Here is an 18,449-nt window from a genome sequence, read left to right as displayed (position 1 = left end):
TGCTGCTTTTAATGCTTATTTAAAGCACTTTGAATTACGCTATACAAATAAACTTGCCTTATAGTAGATCTACAAACTATATAGAACAAACACAAAATTGCTTTGATTCATATCATTCTGGTCAAACATTTACACAAGCATGTTAATAGGAGGAAGGTTGTACAGTGTGAAAGCTGCCACAACCTTCCTCAAACGTTACCCCTGCCCCCCCCCCCCCCGGACAGACTCGTCAAACAGCTGAATTCTGGTCTGACAAAGGTTCATTTCTGAAACAGACAAGAGCCCAGACGATAACTAATGCTTAAACACCTTTATTGTGCCCAATCTGAACATACTCCACAACTGTTAAGTAGCAGCAAACTTGGCAGACCACAATGAGGTAGACTTTCAAAACTCTAAAAAGCAGCTGGGCTAAAGGACAACAAGCTCAGCGTGACAAACCTAATGGATAAAGTAAAGACACATTTGTCTTTGGCACACAGCTTATTATGCATTGAAGTTCAACTAGAACAGGAAGGCGAAATGGGATAAGAAAGCGAAGGATCATTTACCAGGGTCTACTCAAGCTCTGATAGATAATTTATCAGCTAAGTGGAAAGTTCTTACATTCAACAGGAAACAAGCAGCTGTTCTACCGTAGGCATGTCCCCCTGCTGATGTACAAAATAAGTGATTAAAAACCATTGCCACCTCTCCACACGTGCAAATTAAAAAGTGCAAAATCAAACCATCTACAATCAAACGTTTCACTCTAGCTTCAACCGGATCCATCAGTTGCTTGAAAACTGACAGATATCTGTTTACATATCCAGTAGTAACAATACACATTTAATATAACTGGACCAACGAAGCAAGTTAAAGTAGTACATCCAACATTTTGTGCCCATTCAGTTGAAATTTGGGAGGGCAAATTAAAGAAAAAAAATAAAATAAAAATAGCCACTGAAAAATGTATGAGACAAAAAAAAAGGAAAAAATAAAAATAAAAAAAAATAGGGGTTTTCCCATAAACAGCCACCTGGTAGAATTCTGTTCAAAATTTTCATGTCATGACTTAAAACCGTTTGTGTACAAATTAGTAAAAAACTGCGTAAAAATGTCTGAAATGCGACTGGTTAAATGAAGCCCAACATTCAACTCCCAAAAGTAAGAAACACCAGTTGGTTTGCACAGGAAAACAGATGCCAACTGGGGCAAGGGGAGGGAAGAGGGGAAAAAAATAAAAATTTAAAGGCACTGTATGGCATTTGCCAATGAATGGCAATGAGACTTGCGTGATTGCTCTTCACTATGCAACATGTAAATGAAAAAAGAAAAAACAAAAAGAAATGGCATTTTCATCCACTTCTTAACCTTAGCCTGACTCCCATCATTCTGTCTGGCCACAAGTCTGGGAAAAATGCATAAGTGTGAAGGGCCCCTTGTCTTTCCCAACAAGGTCACTGTGCATAGTGCCACTGTGAACAACAGCAAAAATGTAGCAAGTGCAAAAGTGAACATTTTCTACAGTGATATCCCCAGTGCCTGGTGGAGTGCCCCGGCGTCCTCGTACTGAAGGATGTCTGGCACACGTGCTCTCCTCGGAGGGCAGCCTTGTCCCTTGGACTGGCTCGTCTGGCCCTTCAGAGATCCTGGATCCATCTGCTCTAGCTGGAGTCCCTGTTCTTCTGGTTCCTCATGAGGGGCCGGTGGTTGCTCAGGATGTCCATCGAGTGCTGCCAGTGCCAGCAGGAGCGGCAGTAGTACTTGAAGCAGGCCTGGAGACAGATCACAAGTGCGTCAGACAAAAATTGACAGTTTTTAGCACTTCAGTAACCAGGTTTAATGTTAATTCATACACAAAAGCTTAATTTAGTGAAAGCCAAACCTCAGTGGGTCAGGCTTTATGCAATGAGCATCCAAGAGCCAGCACAACCACCAAAATGGCCGCTAAAACCAAATCCAGCTACTGCTCTGCCAATATCATGTTTCTTTTCTCCGATTAGTTGTATACCTACAAAATGGCCTCAAGGTGTCCTCTTCTGCATCCCTTTGTTCTCTCCTCTGGAAATCAAAGTCTAATGCAGAGGAACCACACCAACTCTAAGAGTAAAGAAACTATTCCTGTCCGATGGCATCCATATGCAAACACAGAAACCAAGCAAGTAACGTCAACAGTTACAACAGGGCATTAAATGAAACCCCAAGTGATGTGCAGTTGGGTAAGAAAAATGGGAATCTAACAAGTTTGCAGTAAAAGCTTGTTGACCCATCTTGGTAGTTTTTAATTCTGCCCCTGAGCAAGTCACATTTGTAAACTCAAACGTCACTGTATATAAAAAAATGTAACTTCATGATCTTCTGCAACAAAAACAAACCTCATACAAAAGAAACTATATTAATTAACGGAACTGAAATCCAATACCTCACACCACATTTTTGGGTGTTCTGGATGAAGGCCTTATGGAAAAACCATATTGATCAAGTATGCAAAAGATCTATGAAGATGCTTGGTATACTGAGGAAAGTCTGTCCCCTGATCCATCGCTCCGCTCACTTAACTTTGTATTATAGTTTTCTGTTTCCGTATATGAATTACTGTAATATTGTCTGGTCTGCAACTTATCCATCCTTCCTTAACAAACTACTGACAATCCAGAAGAGATTCCTGAGATCAATCTCTGTCCAATAGACATAATCCATCCGCACCTCTGTTAAAAAAATACTCTATATTACCCATTAATAACCTCAGTGTTTTTCACTCATGTTTATCAACAATAAGCAAGATCTTCCGGACACCTTTCATAATTTTAGTTTTTCATCCGACTTGCATTCATACTCAACTAGACATTGTCAATCTACATTTACCCTTCTGTCAAACATCTTTTCATCAGTTTAATATTTCATTTAGAGGTCCTAAACTCTAGAACCATTTAGATATGTCTCTGAGGTCCACATTGTCATTTATATCCTTCAAAAAATTGCTGAAAAAAAATGTCCTAATTTTTCAATGTATTCTCTATTATGTATCCTTGTTTTATTTTCATGTGTAATTAGTTTTCCTATGTTTGTACATTTAATTTTCTGTTTACAGTAGATGACAGGAGTGGAACTCTGTACAAGCCCTCTGGGCTTCGTTCCCTCCTTGCACTATTTTTTTAAAATTGTGCTAAATAAATACAAAAAAATACAAATACTGTATAAACTTACAGTGCATGATGAGCGGACTTAATTAGAAAACGGAACTGAAAACTTAAAATGCATCATCACTAGCAAAGCTGCACAAAGAGCTGATACATTCAAGTTTAGTTATAAACATTGAACCGGGCTACGAAAAAAAAAAGGATAGCTGAAATGCAACATAACTTCAAAGACTGATGCAACACTCGAATCAGAACCCATCTTTAACTTGTGTTTGGTTCTACTTGGCCTTAAGTTAGGCCGACCCCAACTACTGGGATGAGAGCAGAAATCTATACCGTCACAAATGTTGACAAAATAAGACTGCTTTAACTTTCATTGCAGCAGCTTTATAAACTTCCAATGAAATGACACACTTCAGCTCATGTTTGTAAATCAGATTAATACAGGAATTGATGCCAACCTGGTCTCTGCAGAAGAAAGGCCCAGGTGTGCGAAGGCAAACTTGACACATGGAGTCTTCCAGGTAAGGGTCGATTTGAACCTGAGGGGAAACCACAGTACTGGGTTAAGAGCAGCTGCAGCAAATGAGGCACAAGGGGGGGGGGGGGGGGGGGGGGACAATATCTCAATAAAACAGACCTGTAACATTTAAATTTAAAAAGTATTGTCCAATATGTTTCTCCTTGCACACTTGGGTCTCAAACTCAGCAACACACTACTTTAAGATGCCATCACCTTCTTTGTAAACTTGGGTGTTTTGATCTCCACAAATGCTGCGCACACAGCCTTCAGATAACTGCGCTGGTTGTTGAAAGTGACACGTCCAGAGCCTGCACACAGTCCGGCACAGAATCAAAGAATAACTGAACAGGTATGACCCATAAGAACCCTGACACATACTGATCTTGTAATACATGTTGACCAATAAACTAAAGATGACTGAGAGACTAAAGACCTGCAATCTCACCTATGGGATACTTGTGCTTGTCCGTGTCAATCCCAGCGTACATGACTCCTCCAAACAGGTCATTCATGATGCTGGCCAGCGCCTCAGCATTCAACATGCCGTGCAGAGCCCCAACAAACACCGTCTTACTGGGGTCCAGACGCTGGGCAGGACAGCGCACATAGTTGCTGTCAGAGATCACCCAGGGTATCACCTGCACCTGTAGAAGGGGATAAGATTACTCAGCCATTTATGCTTTCCAGTGAAGGTCTCAACTTTGATATTGGTTGTGGTACAACTTAAATTATAGCGAGTGCTAGGGGGACAATAAATACCGGTGCAAATTCTGGGCCTGAATTTTAAAACGGTTTACAAGTTGACGAGGCTCGTCAATCGTATTGTAATTCCTCCAATAGGTTTCAGAGGCCAATGCTGAGAATTGTTGCTACACAAGTTTGGTCTAATGACGGGCTCAAATGATGCATTACTAATGGAACTACTAAGGAAATCTCTAATTCTTACTAGAAAATGTAATGCCAAGTGGTTTTAGTGGGGATACTGGAAAAAGTACCAATGGGACATTGTGTGGTTTTCTAAAAGTGAAGGTCTGGGTGGAAATCAGAGGTTCAAATCAAAATGAATTAAAGACCAGATCATTCTGAACTGCAACGACACTCCACACATCCAAAGGGCACATTAGGACCTGGGTTGCCCCAAAACAAAATTACAGGGTTACTTGAGTCTGGCGTCCATGCCACCACCAACTTGGACCAAGTTTACTTATTCGTTATACTTGAAAGCTAAATAATTGCGTGTCTTTCAAACTACAATACCAAATGTGACAAATCCAAAACAATTTTGTACACAACACTGGTAGTTGGAAATGCAACAGTGATGTGATTTAATGAGCTGTTACAACCACAAAAGTTTACATTTTTCTCAGCTCCCATGTCAGACAGACTTAAGGAGGGGACCCCATTAATGTGGCAATGTGCATCACCCACATAAAATTAATAAGACAGCTGAACTCTGGTGTGTTTATATCCAAGTCCTGCCTGGGTGACAAGTGCCCAGAATTGCAAGACTCAAACTCGAAGCAAATCTGACAACTTCCAGTTTTTTACAAAACTCAACTTGAGCTGGGTTAAACTTTCAGCTCATTTTACAGCCGTTTGTTCCAAAGCACTAAGTTTGGCCCCGCCTAGTACGCCTTAAATTGATAACTGTTCATAGACAATAGTCTTGCATGCATCTTAAACTCACATCCTTGCATCGCATTCTGCGGCTGGACATCTTGAAGTAGTACTCCCTGTTGTCATCAGGGTGAAATGGGTCCTTGGAGCAGGCGTGGAGCAAAGTCCGGACAGACTTCTCATTCTCAAACACCAGGTAAACATAGCCTGCAACCAAATAGTCAACATTAGGATACAGAATAAGAAGTACTTTAACTGAAAAACAGTCAACTATCTGGGGAAAAAACAAAACAGGAAATGCAAATAATGACAGGAGCCTTCCGTTTTGCCAAAATTACAAAAAAGAATTAAGTACCAAGACTGATTTTTGATTAAAATCAAATCAAATTTCAGGTCCAATAAAAGTTGCAAGGCAAGGTGTATCGGTGTCCCAGAGAACAAGGCCAACTTAAACAATCTCAATTCCAACTCTTGGATCAAATTTTGTTTTAGGACCGTTAAACCTTTTAATCATTTCAAGTTCTGCTAATGGGTCAAGGGTCACTGCAAAGACTGATACCAATTCAGCAAGAGTGTCAAGTTTAAAGAAAACTGCCTCCAATATACAGCATACAGGGAACTTCAAATACATTTGTGGACTGGCCACAAACACTTGGTTGTCACAATTATCCACAAACAGCCAACAACTTGCAATCAACTTTGTGTCCCACTAAATAGCAACACAAGTACACCACTTTAAAAAAGCCTAGTTTTCAACATTCATACATCTTCGACTAGAAGTAAACAGATTCAAATTTTCCAAGTAGTTAAATTTTAAGAGGGAGATACAATAATTGGTTTGTGGTCAAGTTTTAATAGAATACCTCCACACTCTAGCTGTTGGGCAAAACATTCGTTTGAGTCAACACTTTACTTCACTGCGTTTACGCCAGTTATGAGACCCTGCCTGAGGTGACTTATGAAACAGAAGTGGAGTAACACCTCTAAAAAGCCTCAGCAGGTTTCCACCGTATACACTCTGCTCACCTTAAGAGAAAGACTCAAGTGCCACATTCTTATGTAAACAAAGACGCATCAATGATAGCATGCTAACAATGAAAGTCCCATAGCTGCTTCTGCAATAAGTTGGGTGGGGAGCCTAGATGAACTCAAAGCAGTAAATTTAAAGACACATTCAAATCATTTGCAACGGGTAAAACATTTTCAACTTTCCCCAAGAGATCTATACAAGTCATCTTCTTTGAAAGACTCATGTACATTTGTAAGTGATTTGAATAATCCCAACACCACCAAGCCTTCAGTTCCTGCAAACATTCAGAGTAGAGCAATGTATTCTTCTGCAGAGGCAGTGTTACCAAAACCACCATAAAAAGTGAGTCAGCGTAACAGTTAAACTCACCAACATGCCACATGCTCACCACAGTGCCACCCTGAAACCAGGAAGGACAAAAACCAAAAAAGTTTAGCCTACCAGCTTTTTGTTACCTTTGGCCACATTACCTTTGGGAGGGCAGCGAGGGTGCTTCCCATCCTTACCCGGCCACTCCACAGTCAGAGGGCCATATCCACTGAAGGTGTTGATCAGCCCAGCTGAAATAAAACAACGGTATAATAAAGTACACTTTAAATGTCATCCCAATTTATAACACCAGTTTGTTCTGGCTTTGCAACATCTTTATTCTGCCTTACTGTGGGAAATTTATGAAGTGGAAAAACAGATTTTGTTGTATCCCCTTTCCTCTTTGGTAGGTAGCAACGGAAGCAAAATAAAAGGAGGTGCTTTGTGGAAGGTCATATTCTGTCTTTACCAACCCTCCCGTCACTTGGGGGATTCAGTAATGTTCCATGTTGTATTTTAAAAAACCCACACTGAAGCAGCCAGCTAGAGTCCAACGAGGATGCGCATTGTGGTGCCTATATGATGCAAATGCTGTGTGAAAAGGCATTAGCGTGAACACAATGCTGACCAATTTTAGTTAGGATTTTAAAATATTTTAAAGGTTTAAAAAAAAAAAAAAAAAAAAAAAAAAAATTGCTTAAGCTGTGATCAACATGCCGTATCCCTACACTGTTCAGCTCTCAAGAATGCAAACGATCTAGTGTCTACAGACATGTAATTACATGAAATAATGACATTTCCTTCAAAATGAGAATTTATTGGAATATAACCAACTTTGATTTTTTTTGGCAACAAAGAAATTAACCCACTGACATTTTTTGGCAAATCCCCACCAGATTTTCTATAAATGACCCGATTCTGATTCTCTCCAAGAAACTAAACAGTATACAAGCTCTTAATTTGCTTGAAGTGAAGAGTTCGTTTGTTTTTTGCCACTTCCCCTGACAAATCTTTTAAATATGAAAATGGTTGCATTGGGTAAAACTAAACCTGAAATTTGTGGTCCAAATGTCCTCTATAACACAGATTACTTCATTCGTGCTGGATTTCTGAAGAGGTGCAGCATAAGTTTAAAACATTCTGGTAATGCAATGTAGAAGTAGCATCTCCATATTACACAATTTGGGCTCAACGAATGTCTAATTTCTTGAAAATGTAAAGAGCAGAAAGGGGGAAATGGTTTAAAAACAAAAATGCATTATTGTAGTCGTGTATTCAGCTCCCACATTAAGGTTAGGTACAGATAAGAGCTTGTTCATGTTCTGTCGTGTTTCTGCAAGTCCCTTTTGTGACATGTAATACAAGGAGTTTTGCTCTAGTGCATGATGATGGTATTGATCAGGTATGTTATGTCATTAGAAAAAGGGACGGACCCAATAGTCAGCATGTTTGTGTGCATGAAGGAGGAGCAAAGGAATGAAACAACGCACACCACTATAATGATCAATATTTTGTATTACGAAAACAAAGGAAACTTCTCAACACATTTAGGTAATCGTTAATACGTGTTGGGAGCCCATCGTGTTGGAAATCCTGGTGATTACAAGGCCGCTGGCTGTTCTGTCAAAAGAGTCAGGCATGTCTTGCAGGAAGATGCTCTTCAGCGTTTGATTAATTTAACTTGATCTTACTTTAAAACCAGCACAGGAGGCAGTCTTTACTCTGTGCCCTGAAAACACCTCACTGCAGATATGCCATGAAAGCTGTAGGGTCTGAATGTGATCCATAGGGCCTCAACGTCCAAGGGGTGGGAACAAAGGTTGCTTATCAAACTGGCTTTGCACGCAGTGGATTAGCGCTACGACCAGTCAGTGCAACGAACAAGGTGATGTATTCAGAGCGATGGAAATGAGTTGGCAGGTGAGTGTTGTGTAGAAGTGAAAAACAAACATTTGCCATAGCCTGTTACCAAAAACCAAAAGTAAAAACTTGCAAAGGAATTGAGTGCCATCTGTTCAATTTAAGAAAAAGTCTAAATCTTTAGCTGGAAAAACCAATTCATTGTTCCTCAGCCGTTAGCATAGCGTTCATCCAGATTACGTCACAATGCAGTCATCATGTTAAGCCCACCTAGACACTCTACATGGATGCACTGATTTGATTGGCCCACCCCTTTTGGGCATCGTTAATTAACTCCAATGGAGGGCAACATAAAAGAAAAATTACACTGTCACTGTATTTATATTGAAAAAAATACATTAAAAAAGACCACTTATCAAGCAAGTACATTAATACATTTTGCCAATCAGGTTTTTTCCATCCCATGCAGACAGCACCTAAGAGTCACCCTGTTCAGGTCATATCCCACTACACTATTTGAAACTACCAATGCATCAGGATCAATGCATTTCAGTTTCTGGGCTTGGCTAATAAAAATAAAGCAGACCTCTGCCAGCAGCAGTTACCTTCTGTGATGTCCCAGGGCACGCCACCAAGAAAGACCTTGCAGGAGAACAGAGGATCCTTGTTGTTCCTAGGAGGCAGCTGACCGCTCCAAGTGAACGAGGCCTCATTGATAGCTGGTGAGTGCAGAGAAAAGGGGTTAGCTAAGAAGAAGGGCTTGATCTAAACTTTAATGGTCTCAAAGCAATTTAAAAGAATTTCAAATTCACCTGCAGCCTGTCTGTGCAGACGAGCCTCCCTCTCAATGCTGAACGAGTCATCTGTCTGGTCCAGCATGTCCGAGCCTGGCCACAGCGAGCCGCTACGCCAGCGGCGAGGCACGCTTGAGACAGGGCTGGCACTGGATGGTGGGGTCAAAGGAGAGCTCGTGTCCTGGGGGTCCAGACGGGAGCCCAAACGCAGCAGATCCTTCTGCATGCTTGATGCCATATAGGGAAGAGGAGGGGAAATCCGCAAAGTTGACTGGAGAGAAAGACATGTCCAGAAAACTGATGTAAACAGACTGAACAGATTATTGATGATACAATATGATAAACAGCTGACAGTTGAAGAACCTGATGAATCCAATAAAAATCTGCTTTAATGATGCGTAAACATCCTAGAACTAGATGTTATATAGAGTTGAATATATACAGACGCACACAATAGAAAGCTGTATGATATAGCTGAACAAAAACATTTCATAACCTTATAATTCAGCAAGCCTTTTATTACAATCAAGTGTAATAAACCAACTTTAGAAGGCAATCTCATCAAGAAGTGGTGGCAAACTACACAACTGCAAACTGTCCAAGTGGCAGAACAGAGGAACGGTGTGACAGCTGACACGATGCAGATGTGAGAAAAGGGCATTGTGCCACTTCTGCATTAATGCAGAAAAAAAAGTTTTTTTTAAAACACAGACATTCACATGAAGTGATGAAGGTAAGATTTACGTCACACGTCACAAGTTTTTCCTTCTACTTTAGGCAGAAGTAGATGTAAAAGTATAAAATGTGCCCCATTTGAATCTCAGCTGATAAATTAAGAAACACTGTTTTGCAGTTAAAGCTTTTATGGTGCCATTTACTGGTTTTAAGATACTCAATGTACAGATTTAACAGACAGATACTGGTCAAACTTGTAAAAGTCCTCAGTATTTCAGAGTCCATATGTCACCTACACTAACAAAATTACATGATTAAGGAAGCTAGTGATATGTCCACATTTTGAAACCCAAGTTAATATTTGATCTTTATAGCATTTCAAGGTATTTTTACCCAGCTGTGCAGATTTGGATGGTGAGCTCAACTTGAACATCAAGTGGTTTGTGATAATCCAACAGAAACAAGTTACAGAACAGATGCGTTTTACCAGCATGTCACAGAGATGATCTGAGCCAGAGCTGAAGCCACTGGTTTCAGAGTCTTCAGGACTGCTGGAGCGAGAGTCCAAGAAGGAGCTGGAGTCCAGTCGGTTCGTCATGCGCGCCATGCCAGGGAACTTCTCCAGGAAGTCAGCAGTCATGCTCATGGACTCATGGGGCAAGTAGCCTGGGGGTTTCTCAAGAAGGCTACTGAAGGGACTGTTCAGTATACCTAGCACTGGAAAAAAAAACAATTACAGCACAGTCTCCCCACCGCACCCCCCCCAAAAAGCTAGCAGGGGTCAATTTTGTCAGATGAGCAAGCTGTAGAATATGGTTGGAGCCTACAGCGACTTATTGATTTGTAGGCAAGCCACATCAGTTTCTAAAAGTTGCACATCTTAAAAAGGAATACATTTACTTGCTGGATGAGCAAACCAAAAAAAAAAAAAAGAAAAGGTTTGTGCTGAACTTGCAGTCTTGCATTGATGTTAGAGCCACATTGATTTGGAAGACAACTTAAAAAAAAAAAACACAGAATTTCCAGATACGTGCTTGAAGAGGGCACCTGAGGCATCAGCTGGCTGCTTACCTCAACTAAAGATGCCCAACTCACAGGCTGGTGCTTTTTCAATGTTACATTTGATATTTTTAACACATTATTAATCTTAATCTCACCACAGAAGCAGGATGCCCTGTCGCTCTAGGCAAACTCATCTGAAACATTTCACAGTGCAATCCAGGGACTGCAGAGCAGCAGCTTCCTAACAATTTACCAGGGTGTCTTTCTTCCTGATGACCAAGTAAGTAAACTGGCAGCAGTGACAGGCACGTACTGCATGGCTAAACGGTGAGCAAGAGGGGATTATTCAGCTGTGGGCTACATTCAGAGCTCTGTCCCATTTTGTTGCAGACCCATTTTAGAAACCACCAAATGAAATTTAGCTGGTTCGATTTGGATATGCAACAAAACTATAGTGCTAAACGGGGTCAGAAAAAAAATGACATTGATAATTCACTGAATGCAACTAAGAAGTACTAGACATGAGCACAAGTAATTCATCAATTTAAGACTACACAGGACTTGTTCCTTCAGCTTTAAAACTTGCGCTCTTGAAAATGCACCCACATCAAATTTGATGGCGACAATACTAGGATTTGTGATAATGAAAGCAGCCTTACTGGACTGTTTTTTGCTTACTGGCTTGCTAGAGATGCAGCAAAAGCAAAACTGCCACATCATCCTCCCTAGCGATGCTACAGCCTTTTCCCCCCTCACAGATGCCTGCTAACCAGCATCACAAGTTTTAACATCAATTTCAGTATGGTTGCAGAGCACATCCAGAGATGGCTTCAACAGCTATGGGTCAAAAATAAATCCCTTGTCTAATTCTCATTGAATCGAGTAAATTCTCACTGTAGTACTTTAGGAAAAGTACCAGCAGCAATAACTAGACTGGCATCATATGCACACAAAACCACCAATTGATACATCTTGCTGTGAACCCTCATACACATTCAGGTCGTACTGCTGCAGTACTTACTGGAAGGTGATCCAGTCTGAACCTGGGATGAGGTGGTATGGGTGTCATTCTCCTGGTTGCTCCACGGTCTGTCCCAGCCAGACAGACGAAGTGACTGGAGGCCAAGGCCCAGGTCTGTGACATTTGACGGGCCCCTGGATGAAGGCATATCCTGGGATCCGGGTATGACCCCACAGTTGGGGAAAAGCATCCTCCTACTGCCCACCGCAGCCAGCTCTGACTCTTTTGGGTCCAAGATGCCGTCCAGACACGTAGAAAAGACAAGGAAGAGAAGTGTTAGCAAGCCAATAAGCAGTTGTATCAGTGCAAGTTACAAAAGGGAGGAAAAAGGAGCAGGATGAATCCAACACCACATTTTCTATTAAAAGAAAAATCATATTTGAAAACAAGAAACTCCCCTCACCACCACATCTCCCCCTACCCTGGCTGACGGCGGAGCTAACCTGCTGCCTCTGTGCCCGGTGCAACTGCCATGCATCTCCGTCCGCATCACTGACCCACCTAGCAGCATGTGACATGGCTGCTGATGCACTCGCACACCCCTGCTAATGACATCAGCTTCCCTCTCTCTCCCCCCTCCACCACCACCTCCCTGCCTCCTTGCCTAACAACTGAGTAATGAAAAATTCCTGTTGGAGCGATTGGCTTGCTCATAGGAGGTACTCCCCTCTCTGGTAGGCACAGAACGTCTGATTCAGTGGGACAACAGCTGCCACTGCTGCTGCTTACTCCGTCTAGCCTCGTTTCCTGAGCAAGCTCAGCCAGAAGTGGAGGGAGGAGGGGGAGTCAATAGGAAGGACTACAGCAGCATGGTGGGAGGCAGCATGGGAGCAAATGACTCAGCAGACTTGAGCGCTAGAAAAAAAAACAAATTAAACCTAGAAATGCACAAGGATTTTTCCTTTTAACCAATTTGTGATTTTTTCCTGAAATATTTGACTTCTACATGCAGAAAATGAGGATCCCAGCAGCAACAGCCTCAATGTAGCAGAAGCAGCTGACTGATCAGATGTTGAGGGAAGGGTGATTTGCACTGCCAGCTCCTCCCTTTCCTCTCCATGCCTGGAAAGCTTCCAGTTACACCCCTGATTCAGCAACACCAAGCTGAGCTGGACCCAAAAAAAAGTCACAGCAAAATTAAAAATAAAATAAAGGTCTATCTATCAAGATTAATTTTACTTCTGACTTGAAGGTGGCAAACACAATTGTGCCACTTTGTAGCCATGTCGAACTATAGAGAATCAACTGGAGACAAGCCTTCATAAAATTAATTCAAAGATGGGAAAGATGCACTATGCTGAGCTTAATTCTTGGCAAATCTCACTCTGTTAAAAGAAAAAAAAGTTTGGATTGCTGCAATGCTGCAGACCAGCGATGCAGCATGAATCAGCTGTTGGCAACCACATGATATAAGGTCAAGGAGGTTGAACAGATGTCACAAGAAAGTGAAAGGAGGCTCACTAAAATGTGCAACTCAACCTTAAACTGCATATTCACACTTCATACTGCAGGTTCTAGCTTTGCATCACTACAATGAAACTGAAAACTCAAGTGGCATAGCATCCAGCAGGGACACTGAGGCTGTGTCATGTCTTCAGGTTTTTTTTTTTCCTCTTCCAGAAACTGGAGTGTCGCTGTGATTTGAGGCTAGAAAACATTTCAACTCAGGGATAAAGGTCAAGTTCCTAGCAAATTGGGCTTTTGTTATCGCACCAAACGTAAAGATCTGAAACAATCCGGGGTCCCGGATCATTCTGAGGTCAGAATCCCTTTCCAGAGAGCCATCATTTACCACTAATCACACAAAATTAAACCAGATATCTTGCAACTGCGAATTCAACAGTGACATAAAAAAAAAGTAATCCATGAGCTTTTGAAAGGCCTTGACCCCATTTGACCTGGGATTTGGCATTGCTTTATTCACTGCCCATTTGTTCTTAATACGCTTTAGAAACGTGGCCTTTTAATCCTCCAGAGGGGAGAAAAGCAGCTGCTTGATGGAAATTCAAAAGCAAACCCCCATGGAAAGTTGTCCTATGGTCAACTTCATATACACAACGTGAATACAGGTTGATTCATGCACAATTAGTCTTAACGAGTTAAGCCATACTTAAGTTTATCGTTTCTAGTTCAGAGAACCTACAAGCATCAAAGTTGAAGCGCTTTCCCAACGCCATCCAAGATGTAGTCCGAGACACTAATTTTCCATCATTACCCTCTTTGGGACCCCGATGTCTACTGTAGCCCCATGAGCTAGTTTTCATAGTTGTGAGTGCGCTGTAAGGCAATACACTGTTGCAAGAAACAGGGATGAGTCCAAAGTTATTGTGAGGTTTTTTTTTTGCCAATAGACAAGAGCTAGACGTCTAAAAGCAGTCAAATGTTCTTTAAATGAAATTTTCAGCATGGAAACAGTGCCACTTTAAAACCCATCAACAATTCCAAACTGCATTCTAATTTAGTAAAGACTTTATAGATATTTTAATAAATAACTACACAACTTTGAATTTTCAGCAGTTGCTGAAACATCAAATGGTTTCTTTAATATTTATGGATTGAATGGCAAAAATAAATGTATATAATTTTATTATAAATAAAAAAACATGCATTATACCCTGATGATGACGACCAATGAGGACACCAGTCAATATAGAATGGATTATGGGAAAATAAATAGGTGGATGGATTGTTTATGAGACAAGCAGACACCTCCAGAGACGGCCATCAGGTCTGACAATTTCTCCAAGCAAATGCCTCGCACTCCACAGTCCCGTGTCAAGGAAACGGGCCTATGTGGTAACAAGGACCCAGCGCTGGAGGTGGCGGCGCTGAAACTGGTGAGGTTCTCCTTAGAAGCAACGATGGACAGGATTAAGAATGAGCACAGAGGGGCGGCTCAGGCTGGCTATTTTGGAGAAAGGTTAAAGTAAAACCAGATTAAGATTGTTTGGACATGTGCAGGGGCAGAGACGACATGTATATCGGTAGAGGGATGCTGGCGATGGAGCTGTCAGGCGGATGACAAATAGGAAGTCCAAAGAGGAGATTTATGATGTGATGAGAGAAGACATGCAGGCAAGCCGGTGTGTGAAAGAGGCAGATAACGGGGTCACAGGGATGATTTGCTGGGGTGACCCCTAAAAGTAGATGGGGATCATGTCCAGCTTCTACACCCAGGGAGAAGACTGAATCCAGTGTTCAAAATAAGAGGGTATGTTGGGATGAAGATGAAGATGTGATTCCCCCCTACAACCCTTCAGAACAAAGAGTTCAAAGACTCATCTCCCACCAAGTCTGTCCTTTCCTCTGCAGCCAAAGTGTTAAAACAAAGACAGGCGTTTACCATAGAGGGGGTCTGGCCTCTTGCTGCTGTTGGGCGTGGTGCACACCCCGGTGAAGTCCAGCGCGTTGCCCAGCATGGTGTTCATCCTGCGGAAGATGTCGGCGTTGCTGCAGGAGGACAGAGCCGGGGACTGGCCGTCCGGGCCCTCGCTTCTCTGGGAGCAGGAGGACAAAGTCAGCCACAAAACCGAGCCGGAGGTTACATTAATGAATGGTACATTAATGATTCATTTATCAGTTTTTGTTGTTGGTAACTGCTAAGAGGTCCAGCCCAGCCCTAACGGGCTCTCCAGCAGGTTCAACTCACCAGGGAAAACGCCATGACCGGGAAACACAACCTAACAGAAATGTCACGACAACGACCGCCGCCTGCCCGAAAAGGTCATATTTATGACACCTCGCTAGCGGTAATTAGTGTTGATCGGGTTCACGTGCGGACCAACGTCTGGGCCTCCGGGGCGCGCGGCTGCTCACGTGCTCAACATCAAAGAGACTGCCGCCAAAAAAGAAAGTGACGTGTTTTAATTTGAAAAAAATATATTTTCAAAATGTCGCCCGCACTGCTCGTTTATGGTTCTGTGGAAAGAACAAAATAGATATGATCAAAGTGTATATTTTCAGTCATTATGTTAGAGATTTCACTAAAATAAGGTATTTACCAAGAATTAGAAGCCCTTTAAGGTAAAGTGGGCTACCTCCATTTCCAGTGGCTGAATTTTTTTTTTTTTTAATTGACAAAGTTACATAACTTTAAATATCCATCCATTATCTATACCCGCTTTTTTTTTTTTTTTTTTTAATCCCCGATTTTTTCCCATTTTCACCCAGTGCGCCTACCTAACAGTCCTGGGCATTACCATCCTCTACCAACCCCAGGAGGGCCCTGCACTGAGCTCAGGTCTCCTTCTTAAAGGGAAAGTTCGGTTTTTTACAACCTGGACCTTATTTCTGGCATTTTTTATGGTCGTATACTCACCCAGGCAAGTTTGATGTCATTTGGAGTCCTTCGGAAGATTTTTTTTTTGCGAGCCGCTTCTCCATATAATGGTAGTGAACGGGGCACAGCAGGACACAGACGATACAGCGTCTAAATAACACATGATTGCCGCGAAACTCGTTCATTTATTTTATGAATCACTAGATCTGCTTCCAGAACCTGTTGTCTACATCCGGGGCTGTGTGTGTAACAAATAAATCAGTTTGTAAACAAGACCTCTGAACTCATGACATCATCTCTGTGCGCGCATCCCAGACACAGCTCTGTGTACAGCTGGAGTTCGCTACTGTTAGTTTACTGTTAGTTATTTGAAACATGTCTGAATATTTGTCAAATTCTGAGGTTGTGGATCACGACTTTGAATATGATGGACGTCCTTACCGTTTTGAGCCAGAGTATACGGCTGAAGAGCTCACTGAACGGAGGACAGAGTGTGCGCACAGAGATGACGTCATGAGTTCAGAGGTCTTGTTTACAAACTGATTTATTTGTTACACACACAGCCCCGGATGTAGACAACAGGTCCTGGAAGCAGATCTAGTGATTCATAAAATAAATGAACGAGTTTTGCGGCAATCATGTGTTATTTAGACGCTGCATCGTCTGTGTCCGGCTGTGCCCCGTTCACTACCGTTATATGGAGAAGCGGCTCGCAAAAAAACCCCTAATATCTTCCGAAGGACTCCAAATTACACCAAACTTGCCTGGGTGAGTATACGACCATAAAAAATGCCAGAAATAAGGTCCAGGTTGTAAAAAAACGAACTGTCCCATTAACCTGAGGAGTCAGCAGGCCGCATCTTTTCACCAGACAGGGTGGGGTTTCTCCGGCCGGACGTAGCGCGTGGAAGGATCACCCCATCTGGCGCCCCGGCTGGCCAGAGGGGGCATGTATAGCCCAGGACTGTGTGCATGTTTTTGTGAGGGTAGCTCACATTGCTACCCAAGGGAACACGGGGAGAACATGAAAACTCCACACAGAAAGGCCCTTTCTCCAACCCCACCCAGGGTGTGGGCACTGAAGTCATGGGGGAACTAACACGCACTTCAGCGCCCACAGCGTCACCAGTGGGAATCGAACCCATCTATACCCGCTTTTATCCTTTGTAGGGTCACGGGGTCTGCTGGAGTCTATCCCAGCTCATCACAGGCGAGAGGCAGGGGTTACACCCTGGACAGGTCTACAGTCCATCACAGGGTCACATATACAGACAGACAATCCTGCATACTCACACTCACACCTACGGGCAATTTAGAGGCACCAATTAACCTACTATGCATGTTTTTGGACTGTAGGAGGAAGCCGGAGTACCCGGAGGGAACCCAGCCAAGCACAGGGAGAACATGCAAACTCCACACAGAAAGTCCCCCGCCGGGCCAGGAGTCGAACCGGGAACCTTCTCGCTGTGCGGCAACAGTGCTAACCACCAAGCCACTGTGCTGCCCAACTGTAAATATATCCAGCATTTTTTATATTTGAAAATAGGTATTTTGCAGTCAATGACAGTATGAAACCTGCCCAAAGAATCTGATTCTAGACCACAGGTGATTTGTAGATGTCTTCTGCCACAGTTTGGCTTTTTGTCCTTGAATGGAGTTCTGACACTTTTTAAAATCTTGAGATGCTTTGTCAGGCCTTCACTGCAGCCACCAACTGCTTTTTGGCCTTCAAAGGCCTCGTGGTTAGTCTTCAGTAACTGAAAAGCATGCTCCATCAGTGATCAGCCGACTGACTTGTTCATTGAATAATATTCAATGGGTCTTGAGTTGCTTTCAAAGTGTGTTTAGCGTCATCATCATTATGCACTTTGAAGCGGTGTCCTCTCAGTCTTGTAGTGTTTTTATACCATGACACTGCCTCCACCACGTCTCATACATGATGTGGTACGCTTTGAATCACGGGTCCTGTCCGTCTCCGTGTGTTTCTTGTTCCATGAGGTTTCTCCTCGTTTTAACCTGCCCAAAGAATCTGATTCTAGACCACAGGTGATTTGTAGATGTCTTCTGCCACAGTTTGGCTTTTTGTCCTTGAATGTTAAAGTGCTTTGCAGCTTGTGGTCAGCCCTCTATATTCAGATTCATTAAAGTGGTCAGTTTTGACATTGACATGGCTAGCTACCTGAGTATTCTTGACTTCTGAGGATAACCATGGTCTTC

General features: G+C 42.4%; 1 protein-coding gene across 5 annotated transcripts; it reads right to left on the bottom strand.

Annotated features, from left to right (window-relative positions):
• Nucleotides 1-359: 359 nt before the first annotated feature.
• Nucleotides 360-12,546, bottom strand: LOC133419889 (cytoplasmic polyadenylation element-binding protein 1-like). 5 transcript variants are annotated; one of them, XM_061709398.1, is made up of 11 exons: nt 12,397-12,546; nt 11,954-12,175; nt 10,418-10,647; nt 9,274-9,526; nt 9,067-9,180; nt 6,748-6,852; nt 5,333-5,469; nt 4,091-4,289; nt 3,859-3,953; nt 3,584-3,664; nt 360-1,757 (listed from the first exon to the last, which is right to left on the bottom strand). In XM_061709398.1, exons 1-11 carry the CDS (start codon nt 12,425-12,427, stop codon nt 1,647-1,649), a joined length of 1,578 nt encoding a protein of 525 aa, XP_061565382.1. In that variant the 5' UTR covers nt 12,428-12,546; the 3' UTR covers nt 360-1,646. The 5 variants fall into 5 exon arrangements, with proteins under 5 accessions (XP_061565382.1, XP_061565365.1, XP_061565372.1 ...); XM_061709381.1 differs by having other exon boundaries at nt 12,357-12,541; XM_061709388.1 differs by having other exon boundaries at nt 6,763-6,852; nt 12,357-12,541.
• Nucleotides 12,547-18,449: the final 5,903 nt, after the last annotated feature.

This window comes from Cololabis saira, chromosome 2 (genome assembly GCF_033807715.1).
Source record: "Cololabis saira isolate AMF1-May2022 chromosome 2, fColSai1.1, whole genome shotgun sequence".
Lineage (NCBI taxonomy): Eukaryota > Metazoa > Chordata > Actinopteri > Beloniformes > Belonidae > Cololabis > Cololabis saira.
This window is presented reverse-complemented; position numbering and strand designations above follow the sequence as displayed.